Below are 11,509 nucleotides of genomic sequence, written 5' to 3' on the forward strand. Positions count from 1 at the left end.
CTTGAGCTGGGGTACTACTTCTAGCTTTTTCTGTGTATGTGGTATCAAGGAATCGAACCCAGGGCTTTGTGCATGGTAGGCAAGGACTCTACAATTAGGCCACACTCCCTGCCCCAACCTACATTTTTTTAAAGAAATTACTTTGTGTTGAACTAACAGTCAATATATACTGCTTGCAATGAAAATTTTTGGACCAGTATACAAGTCCTTTTGTGCTCAAACATGACAGATATGTTTTCTTCCATGGGTCCATGGCAACACCAGAGACAGGGACCTTGACTATAAACTCCATGCATGTGTAACTTATGTAGTATCTACTTCAAATACTGGCAGAGTACCTTATGGACTTCAGGCACTTGAATGTTTGTTGGTAGAATACATATTCTGTTTTTGGTTTTGATTATGGATCATAAGGCTTAAATTCAGGGCCTGGGCACTCTCCTGCTCTTTTGATCAAAACTAGTATTCTACCACTTTGAACTACAACACCACTTGTCATTTTCTGGTGATTAATTGGAGATAAGAGTCTCATGGACTTTCCTGCCCAAGGTGGCTTTGAACCCTGATTCTCAGATCTCAGCCTCCTGAGTATCTAGGATTAAAGGTGTGATCTACCAGTTCCTTGCTAGAATAAGTATTCTTTTTTTCGTCATGGGGCTTGAACTCTGGATCTGTGTGCTGTCCCTGAGCTCTTCAGCTCAAGACCAGTGCTTTACCACTTGAGCCACAGCACCACTTCCTAGAATAAATATTCTTTTTTTTTTTTTTTTGGCCAGTCCTGGGCTTGAGCTCATGGCCTGAGCAATGTCCTTGGACTTTCTCAAGGCTAGAGCTCTACCACTTGAGCCTCAGCACCACTTCCGGCTTTTTTCTATGTATGTGGTACCAAGGAATAGAACCCGAGTCTTCATGTATGCTAGGCAAGGATTTTAACCACTAGGCCAAACTCCCAGCCCAGAATAAATATTCTTTAGCAACGTTTTTGTAAAATACATGATGGTATGAAGTAATGGTCTGAGACCATTCTATCTTTTCCTTAGCCCTCAGAACCCCTCATCCTATACACATGTATTTCTCATAAAGAAAAGGAAGCACATATTCTTATTGATCTCATTAAATTGCAAACTTAGTCGTCTGGCTTCTCCATCTGTTACATCTCTATGAGACTTGTCCCTAGCGCAAATATCTTTCCTAGTATTCCCCCATCAAGATGGGACACTCAAGTTAATTAGAACTACCACATTTGGATAACTAGTTTGGTTTAATCAGCTTTCGTAAGAAAACCAAACACTGTTCAGACACAGCAGGGTTGCTTTCAAGGTTGGACTGGATTGTTTGTGATGGCCAAGGATCAAGGTACCCAAGCAGCGCTGATGCGTGAAAAATCCCAGAGCTATTTGTCCACTGACATGTCACAGAGGAAGTGGACCATGCATTAGCAAGGCAAGCTGAAATCCTGCTTCACTGTTATATCTGGACATGAGAACAGAAGCCTTTAAAGTCTTTGAAGTCCCAAGGTAGGAAGGATAACTAAGCACAACCTCTCTCCCTGCAGAGAAAAACATTAAGGGTTTTGGGTTTTCATTTCTCTATCAATCACAACAATGTTGGCAATCAATTCCATTTTGTTGGTAACCACCCCCCCCATACATACTCTTTGTCAGGCATTGTAAGGAGGCTGTGATCTCTGTTCTCAAATAAAGTTACCCTCTGATGAGAGAATGTCGTGAAGACTCCACGAAGGAGACACTAATAAGAATCGTGGCTGAGTGGAATGTGAAGAATATCACAGCTCTCATCGGGGGCCATCATGGATGTTTTAACAAACTATTGGACCCTCAAGCCTGCATGGCATCGTTTTACAACAAAAATTCCTTAAGGTAAAGACCCAAAGGGTTGTTTCACTCCTAGTTTTGTAGGTTCAAGTTCTGATCAAGTGACCCCACGAATGTGGCCTTTGGTGAGGGTAGAAAACATGTCAATAGGGATGTAAAAGCAAAATGATCCCATCTCAAACTGTAGCAGAGAGAGGGAAAGGAGAACCAGAATCCTTCAATCTCTGTGGAGGACACAGCTTCAGACCCCCAAAGGCCTTCTTTCAGGCCTTACCTCTTAGAGGTCCATCACCCCCTCCTAAACTCCCACTGTAAGGACCAAGCCTTGCACATACAGATCCTTGGGGATATAAACAACCAAATCACCTAACCCCTAACAATGTTGTAGTGAAGACAACAGAAAAGAAGAGTACAGGTGCAGTGAAGAATCTCCCTCCTAAATACTTCCCTTACCAGCAATCTCTTCTTCAATGTTTAACACTACTTTTTCCAGATGGGTAGGTAATCACACACTCGATCCCAATCCTCCATATACAAATAATACTGTTCTAATTGAGCTGGTTAAAACAAAACCCAGGAAAAAGCTGAGGGAAAGTGATAGGAGGATTGGTAGGTATGAAAATCAGGGTCAGTCAGGTAGGAGGACTAGACCCTCTGGCCTAACTACCTGTGTCAGGCCTCTCGACATAGCTGGATCTTTCTCATAGCCTTCAAAACCAAGCCTTGTTGAATAGGATCCATCTATGGTGACCTAACAAAGGAGAACCTGCTATTTTAAGAAGCGGGTCTCTTTGTGAATCTTCTATCCCAGGATGCATGTGTGGAAAACAGTAGCTGTAGGCTAAACCACAAAAAGGTAGTAATAAAAAAAGCATGAAACCCTAGAGCAAGAAGTTATTTTTTTTCTTCCCAACATATTGTGACCTTGGCTGACTTCTACAATTATGAAAAGAGAAACATCCTAAGAATCCCCAGATGTCTTCTAGGGGAGCAAGCCAGAATCTGGATAGCAGCTCCCCATTTGACATTCCCTAATCTGAAAAGGGAGGGACTCAGATAATACCTTAGCCTGGAGAGGAAGGAGGTGGGCCTAAACAGGAAGGAATCTGGGCATACAGAGCCTCTATCCTACTGTTTAGTCAGGTGGCTAAGTGCCAAGTGGAGGGGTTAGGAGAGAGAGTACTACAGGAGCCTTCCTTAGTAATGGGTACTGAGTAATGGAGTAGACTGAGACTCTGGGGTACCAGTTGTGTGGGGCAGAGACAGGGGAAGTAGTTGGATGGGAGGAAGAATGATGGGTGCAGAGACCAAAGCATTTATGACACAAACTGAAAATGTATAGAGGAAAATGTATTACTCTATTGGGAGAGATAGCAAATCAAGTAGGAAATTCGATCTCATGGCTTTACATTCACACTTCCTTCTACCATACAAATGTGAGATGAGGCTTAAAATAGAGCCAAGGATTAGAAAAGCAGGGCTCTTCATCTACTTGGAATGAAGAACAAATGGCAAACCTACAAGAAAAGAAAATTACTCTTTCCTTGGCTTCTCAGAAGTTGTTTTGGAAAGTCACTGGAATTAGAATAACTAATGCTTACTTCTATTGTTGATAATGCTGACCGAGCACAAATCTAGTTGTAGTTAAGGGCAGGAATAACAACAAATTACATGAATAAATGCTCACTGGGTTAAATGTATTCATGTATTGAAGTATCACAACAATTTAAGGAAACTGAGATTCAGAGAGTGAACAAAGCAACTTTCCTTAGAAAGAGCACAGCCTGAATTCTAATTTACCAAAGCTGACCAGATTGGAGTTTGTATTAACCACAGTGCTTAAGCTGTTCTTCATGATAAGGAAGACCCCACCGACATTTTCATGATCTGATGCTGAACTTATTTAATCAGTAAAGGCATTTAAGAACTGCTTATTGTATCCCTCCTATGTGCCGGAGCTAGTTTGTGTGCTGAAGGCTGCAGATCAGAAAGTGCATGAACATGGGTGTGACATAAAAACGTGATCCTTTTGTAGCCCCAAAGCACTGCAGTTTGGGGATGTGTTAATTCTTCCCCGTGTCTGATATATAATTAGACCTCTGATGAAGAGTTTTCAACACAACCATGCTCCCAAAGCTAAGACCTAGAGGAGACAGAGATGCCAGTAGCAAGGCAGAAGACAGAACAAGAGGACCAAGGAAACAAGGCCCTACCCAAGAATGCTGCCGATGTGGCTCATGACCATGAGTGGTAGTGCCTCATTGGGCTTCAAAGTGAAAAGAGGGACTTGACTGGACACCCTGTAAGGCCCAGCTCCAGGACCAAGGATCCTCAGCAGAATCAGGGTAGTCGCTGAGCTGTGGGCAGGTATGATGCAATGCTAGGCTCACTCTGACAGTATTACTACTGACAGTAGAGTGACAAAGCACAGGGATATACCATGTAATACTGCAGGGAAAATCTGACCTACTTTCTGGAGCCAAGGCATTCAAGGAATGTTCCAGACAGGTGCTGGCTTCTAGCCTCTATATGCTGGGGTTATGCTTCTGCTTGGAGAGCTCCCAGAAGACAGTGAGCAGAGGTAGCACAGGACCTAGGAATCCTGGGGGACAGGGACTTGGTGGCATCAGGACAAGAGCTGTCAAGTGTAGGGAAGAGAAAGATGGCCTTCCTCTTAGAAGACCCAGCCCAAACTTTAGTTCCAGATGGGCCTCAAGGCCAAATTTCCCACTGTCAATAATCACAGGCACACGACTGAGTACAGAGTTGAAACTCAGACAGCCAAGGAACTAGAAGCATCCTTACAGAGCAGGAATAAGGATGCTTGGAGGAAAGGGTTAAAAGGAACACACACACACACACACACACACACACACACACACACGTACCTTCAATGTGATCCTCTACACTCCAAGGCACAGATTACTTTTTGCTAGACCCCGGTCACCTTCCTGCCTCCAATATTACTTATTACCTGATCCCACAAACCCTCTAGACTGTTTCTGCTTTTCCTGTTACTTCATCCTTGACTACCGAAGTGGAGTAACAAAGCAGATCTTGCTTACAAGTGTTTCGAATTTATTTTTCCTTCCTTTGAACCCAACATTTCCACATATACCTTCCTTCCCAGGTGTTTGTGTGGTCAAGACTTCTTATTAAGGAGCAGTTCCTGGGATTTTTCTCCCTCCCTCTTTCCTCCTTTCTCCTTTCTCCTTCCTCCCTCCTCCCTCCTCCTCCTCCTCCTCTTCATCTTCCTCCTCCTCTTCATCTTCCTCCTCCTCTTCATCTTCCTCCTCCTCTTCCTCCTCCTCCTCCTTCTCCTCCTCCTCCTCTTCTTCCTATTTTTAATGTCTCTCCCTTCCTCCATTGCTCCAATGGCTCCTTATAGAGTTAAGATTCAGGATATGAAGCTACAATGTCTGAAAGTGAGGGTGAAACCTAAAGATACTCAATAACTAATTTCAGTTACAGGGCCAACTCTCTGTATGGTTTCAGAGATACTTCACGCAATGTTTCATGATGTTTCAATTTAGTTCAAGACCACAGCTCTCAGTGGCTCAATATCTTTCAAAGTAAGATTGAATAAAGGCCTTTTAAAATTAAAGACAAATAAAGAAGGCTTCAGGGCCAGACATGGTGATACACTCCCAGCTGTTCAGAAGACAAAGATCAGCAGGGTCATGGTTTAGGGCCAGCCAACGCAAAAAGCTAACACAACCCCATCTCAAGAAACAAGCTACCCACGGTGGCTCACATCTGTAAACCCAGCTACTTGGGAAGCACAGGTTGGGGGGATTTGAGTACAAGGCTGGTCCCCAGGAAAATTGTGAGACTATATCCAAAATATTGCTGTAGCAAAAAATAACTAAAAGGCTGGGGTCATGGCTCAAGTAGTAAAGTGCCTGCCTAGCCATCACAAAGCCCTAAGTTCAAATCCAGTTTTACCATAAAACAGAGAGAGAGGTGGGGGGGGAGGGAGAGTCCTAGATGCCCATTTCCTCAATTGAGGTTAAATCTAGGATTTAGTTTGTGTCTGACATGATCTCATTTCTCCTGACAAGTTAGAATTTTTTTAAAAAAAATTCTACAAAAAAAAGCATAGAGGAAACTCAAGAAAACATAGTAACCACTGGGAAAAATCAAAACATAGACAGGGCCAGGGGAGGGGGCAATGTCTAGTCATTATGCAGTCTCAATTCCCCAGGGGAATACCTTCCACTGGATGTCAATCCACCATACTGCTCCATCAAAATTGGTCTCTTCTCTGCCCAATGGATGTAAAGCATATTTCAAAATAGGGCTAGGGACAATGCACTTGTAATCAGTGATGCTTCGAGAGGAGGCAAAAGGAACCAGATGGGCTTTTTACAGTATCAGACAGCAAGAGGTATCTTGAGAAAAGACTAATGCTTCAGTGATCCCTAGGTCTGACCTTTTGTTTGCTGAAATTCTAATGGTCAGATTTGCTTCTGCCTTACCTACTGTCAATTAAACCACTGACCATCAACATACAGGCAAATGCTCTTTGTGTCCCAAGGACTTGTGGGTCACAGTTTCTGAAAATCACTTACTTTCTATGGAACCAGCCAGCAGCACAGAGGTGTTTGGAATCTGTCTGGAAAGGTTTCTGTAGCAAGAGGAGGTAAATTTGCAAAGGACCTTGGGAACAGCTTGCCAAATTGCATCCTGGAATAATTATTTTATTATTATTATCTTTCATTTACCAACCTAGAAATGGGTTTATAAGGGAAATTCTTAGTGATGGTATCTGAGCAGGCAACCACAGCAACTGGCACTCATTTATTTCACTTCCCCCCTCAAGTCTGCTGTGTCCAAGTTCTGGCCTTGGAAACTTAGGTCTGCAACCACAAGTCTAACTTGCCTGTTCTGCCCTAGAGAGGGCAGAGAAGGATCAGTTGATCTTCTCTCAGCCAAGCCAGTTGTCGCAGGCATGAGCCAGAATGCAGTGGCTAGTAAAAAGAAAGCAGAAGGCAAGCCACAGTGCTTCCATTATACTATTAAACCGCAATCACCTTTTCCTATAAGCACCTTCCTGTTTTCCCTGAAGGAAACTGTTCAACTGCCATGCAGGGCTGAGGTGCCAGCTCAGTGGAGCACCCTTCCTGCAGGCTTGGGAGGCCCCTGTGCTCATCAGCCTGTGGCCTGCTCAATCCAGGATTGTTGACAGACTGGGGTTGGGGAAAGGGTTCAGGGACGTAGGCCCCTGGTTTCAGGAATGATACTCATCATTGTTTTTTCTTCAGGGATCCACCAAACAAAGCAAGCAAGAGCCTGGTGCTCAAAATGCAAGAAGCATATTCATTCCTAGGCTTGTGCAAGTGGTTTCTCTACCCACCCAGGCCCTACTCATGACCAATAGTATAGAGATGTGTATGTGTCTAGGGTTCTCCAAGTGTGGTCCTGAGACTACCAGCCACAGTCCCAGCAACTGGGAGTTTGGCCTAGTGGTAGAATGCTTGCCTGGCATGCACAAAGACCCGGGTTTGATTCCTTGGCACCACATACATAGAAAATAGCCAAAGGGGTGCTGAGGTTCAAGTAGTAGAGCTCTAGCCTTGAGAAAGTCCAAGGACAGTGCTCAGGCCCTGAGCTCAAGCCAGAACTGGAAAAAAAAAAAAAAGAAAGAAAGAAAGAAAAGAAAAGTCACAGGCAGGTGCCGTGGCTCATAACTGTAATCCTAGCTACTCAGGAGGCTGAGATCTGAGGATCAATGTTCAAAGCCAGCCCAAGCACAAAAGGAGCTGATACTCTTATCTCCAATTAACCTCTAGAAAACAGGAAGTGGGGCTTGGCTCAAGGCTAGGGCAGTAGCCTTGAGCTGAAGAGCTCAGGGACAACGCCCAGGCCCAGGGGTAGGGTGGTAGCCTTGAGTTGAAGAGCTCATGGGCAGTACCCAGGCTGAGTTCAAGCCCCATGACTCCCACACACAAAAACAGTCTCAGGCCTCTGTGACCCACTGAATGTCAAGGAGGAGCAATAAGCTGTGCTTGAACATAACAACCCCCAGTCCAGACTGAGGCAGCAAACATTTCAAAAGCTTTGGTATGGATAAAAATACTCTCCAAAGCCAGATTCATAAGACACAGAGTCAGCTATTAAAAATGCTGACACTCAAACTGGGGTTGGTGGCTCGTGGATATAACCCTAGCTACTGAGAATGACGTCTGAGGATTAAGGTCTGAAACCATACTGAACAGAAAAGTCCATGAGACTCTTATCTCCAATTAACCACCAAAATCCAGCAGTAGAGCTGTGGCTCGGGTGGTAGAGTATCAGACTTGGTACAGTACCCAGGTCCCCTAAGTCTCTCTCTCTCTTTCTCTCTCTCTCTCTCTCTCTCTCTCTCTCTCTCTCTCTCTCTCTCTCTCTCTCTCTCTCTCTCTCTCTCTCTCTCACACACACACACACACACACACACAGCTTTCCCTTAGCCATAGTGGGGGAAAAGGTTGTGTGCTCTCGCTACTGAACTTTTCCTAATGCCATCAACGAAGTAGGAATATTCTAATAGCAAACCAGGAATTGCTTTTTGCCAGATACCTGGTCAACATGAGAGAAAAATACAGGTTCCCATGGAATCAGTTCTTTCCTGTTTCTTTCTCTAATAGCTCACCACATGACACAAAGCAGCCGTTTCATTTAAATATCTGAAGATACCTTCCTGGTGTCATCATTTATCAGGATGGCCCAGAGAAGCTCATACACACAAAGTCCCCCAAAGAAGCCTGAGTGGAATGAGCTATGGTAACAGTTCATTCTAACCAGAGTTCAGGGATCCATGCTGACCCAAGGGAGCCAAGCTGGATGGTTTAGGGAGTCTGAGGACACATGGGCAGAGAGGGAGGGAAGGAGGCTGGCTTCCTTTTCTATCTTCTTGTCCAAATGGCTCTGGCTATCAGGCTTCAAAATGGTGAAGCAATGGAGATGAAAAGGAAAGAATGAGAGACAGGCAGTGTTAGGGTTGCATACTGTTTCTCCTATTTAAAACAAAAAATTGAACATTCCATTTAAAGTTTGCTACCAACACGCAAGCGGTGTGAAACATTAAGAGAATGATCCATGCCTTCTGCCCAGTGACTTCAGTCCTGGGCAATGGAACTTCCTCTTTTGTGCAGTGCTGGAGTAAATACAGAATGATGAATATCAAACCAAGCAGTCAAGCCACCATGGGTGGAAGATCTCATCCTCCGAGGTCTGCTCACAGAAGCATGGACATATTTCTGCCAGCTGGCTGAGAAGTTATCACACTCAGCGTTCCAGCTCACACTTAATGTGCTGACTGACCAGCAGCAAGGCCAGTGGCCTGCAGGAAGCACCCAGCTGGGAAGTGACCATCTCACTGGGTTCCCATGTGCATGAGTGGAGCTGCTATGTGCAGGCCAGGTACCAGAGGGAGCTATCTCCCTGTCTTCTTTGGCTATCACTTCCCTCAAAGCTGAATGTTGGAAGGAGAATCCCTGACTCACACTTGTCCTCCTGAAGGAAATTAACTCAGAGATAACATCCCACAAGGAAAGGGGAGAGGGGAAAAAAAAAATTAAAAGCCAGCCAAGGAAGAAGAAAGTTCATCTCAGGTCCCTTTCATCATAGCTCTCTTACCTTCCTCGTTTAAAATCCATGGCAGAAATTCCATCACTGAGTCAAAACCACATGTACCCTCTTCAAAGGCACACGACCCGGCTGGCAGGTCCAGGGCACTGGAAAGCTTCAGGGCTGCAGGCACAAAGCGAGTTTCAGTTCGGGTTCCTGCCCTGCAGATTTCACACCAGCCCAGGAAAGGGAGAACTACCTGGTAAAAGTGGGGCCAGGCATGCAGAAAGGGGCTGGAGAAGGATGCCCTGTCCCCCCCCCCCCCCGCCCCCAAATAAAACTGCAATGACAACAAACTCCTGGGGCTTTCATTGCGTGTCCCCACGCTGGCCCACTGTAGTGAGGGCGACCCGGGACCAGCAGTTGTGGGAATGAATCTCAAGGGGTGGTCTCCCCCACCCCGGGGAGGGAAGGGTCTCCCCAAATCTCTGCCTTACCTAGCACCATCAGCAGGAGGCTCCTTAGCCACATGGTCACGCTTGAGGGAAGGGGACCAGGCGGGGTGCAGGCTGTCAGCGTGCTGCTCCTGGGAAAGCAAGCTGAGGGAGGCGGGTACCGGGGCTCCCCGGGAAAGAGGAGCGCACGGGTAAAGCGCGCGGGGCGCAGTTGCCCAGCTCCTCGGGGCGCCCGCTGCGGCGAGCCGGGTCCCCAGGCAGCCACCGGGCAGGCTGACCGCGGCCCAGCTGGCCCTGGGCGGGCAACAGAGGGGCTGGGCAGGGAGGAGACAACTGCTCACTCGTGAAAGGCCAGCCACCGCCAGGGAGAGCGAGGTCGGCAGGCAGCGCCTTCTTCCCGGCTTTGAAGGCTGGGAGGAGAGCGGGTTTGCAGAGTCTGGGAAGGGGCAGGTCTGGGAGGCGGCCCTCTGCAGACCCAGAGCGCCCGGCCCGCCCCTCCAGGGGGGGAACCGCTTCTCTTTTCTTTTTCTTATTTTTTTTCTCCAGTCCTGGGGCTTGAACTCAGGGCCTGAGCACTGTCCTTGGGCTTTCTCAAGGCTAGAGCTCTACCACTTGAGCCACAGCACCACTTCTGGCTTTTTCTATATATGTGGTATTGAGGAATCGAACCCAGGTCTTTGTGCAAGCTAAGCAAGCACTCTACCAGGTGGCCAAACTCCCACCCCGGAGAACCTGCTTCTTTTAGAGTACAGCCTCCCCTCATCTGCCCTGTCAGTCCCTCAGGGCTGGCAGGACATTAACCTCTTCTCCCTGGAATGGAGGAGGACGCAATCCTTAACTGCAGGCCTAAGGGAAAATTTGGAAATGGCGAGGATGGAATTTTTTTATCTGAGACCTTTCAGCGTTTACAGTCCAGTGTTGCTAACCCTAGAATACTCCTACAACACCACACACACACACACACACACACACACACGAACCCACTACACATTATTATTATTATTATTATTATTATTATTATTATTATTATTATTATTACTGTTAGCATGGAATCCCTGGCCTGTCTGGCTCTCAATATTCCCTCCATTTAGTGAAATGGGAAAGGGCATTCTTTCTTTCGCCAGAGCCAGACTAGATGGGTCAGTAGAAGATTCTAGACTGGAATGTGGAGGGCGGGGTTGGTGGTGTTAGGTAGGGAAGCACACTTTGAACAATTCAGTACGTCTCCAACAGTGTTTTCTTCCAGAAAAGTTGTTAGTCCTCCTCTTCCTTCTCTTCTTCCTCTTTCTATTCCTCCGCATTTTCCTTCTTCGTAGTGACTCTCTTTCCTCTTCCTTTTCCCTCTTCCCCTTTCCTTTTCCCTTTTCCTCTCATCTTTCTCACCCATCTTCATATTTGGGGGCACATCAGGATGCCTTGAGAGTTTCTGATCTGGATCAGGACCTGGATCCCTCGAGAGTTCCACGTCTGGATTATGGACTCTGATTTTGCACAGTTTTAATCAGTTTCCTATTCCTGCTGCTTCCCCTCATCTAGAATAGTATCCTGAGGTCTAACAAACTCCTGCTCAGCCATCAAAACCCTGCTTCCATGTGATCAGGGGCAGTTCCTTTCCATCTCCTTTGATCCCCCCCCCCTCTCCATTTACTACTAAAGTGTCTGAGTGTC

The 11,509-nt window shown here is 46.1% G+C and overlaps 1 protein-coding gene across 1 annotated transcript in view; it reads right to left on the minus strand.

The window, feature by feature from the left end:
- Mamdc2 (MAM domain containing 2) overlaps positions 1-10,235 on the minus strand; it is a 121,674-nt gene extending 111,439 nt beyond the window's left edge. Inside the window, exons 1-2 of the mRNA XM_090329669.1 lie at positions 9,884-10,235; positions 9,456-9,569 (exon numbers count right to left, since the gene is read on the minus strand). Of these exons, the coding sequence (XP_090185795.1) occupies positions 9,456-9,569; positions 9,884-9,917 (148 nt within the window). The 5' untranslated portion in view covers positions 9,918-10,235. The remainder of the gene's footprint in view (positions 1-9,455; positions 9,570-9,883) is intronic.
- Positions 10,236-11,509: the final 1,274 nt, after the last annotated feature.

Source organism: Megascapheus bottae, chromosome 3 (genome assembly GCF_031878675.1).
Source record: "Megascapheus bottae isolate mThoBot1 chromosome 3, mThoBot2.hap1, whole genome shotgun sequence".
Taxonomy (NCBI): domain Eukaryota; kingdom Metazoa; phylum Chordata; class Mammalia; order Rodentia; family Geomyidae; genus Megascapheus; species Megascapheus bottae.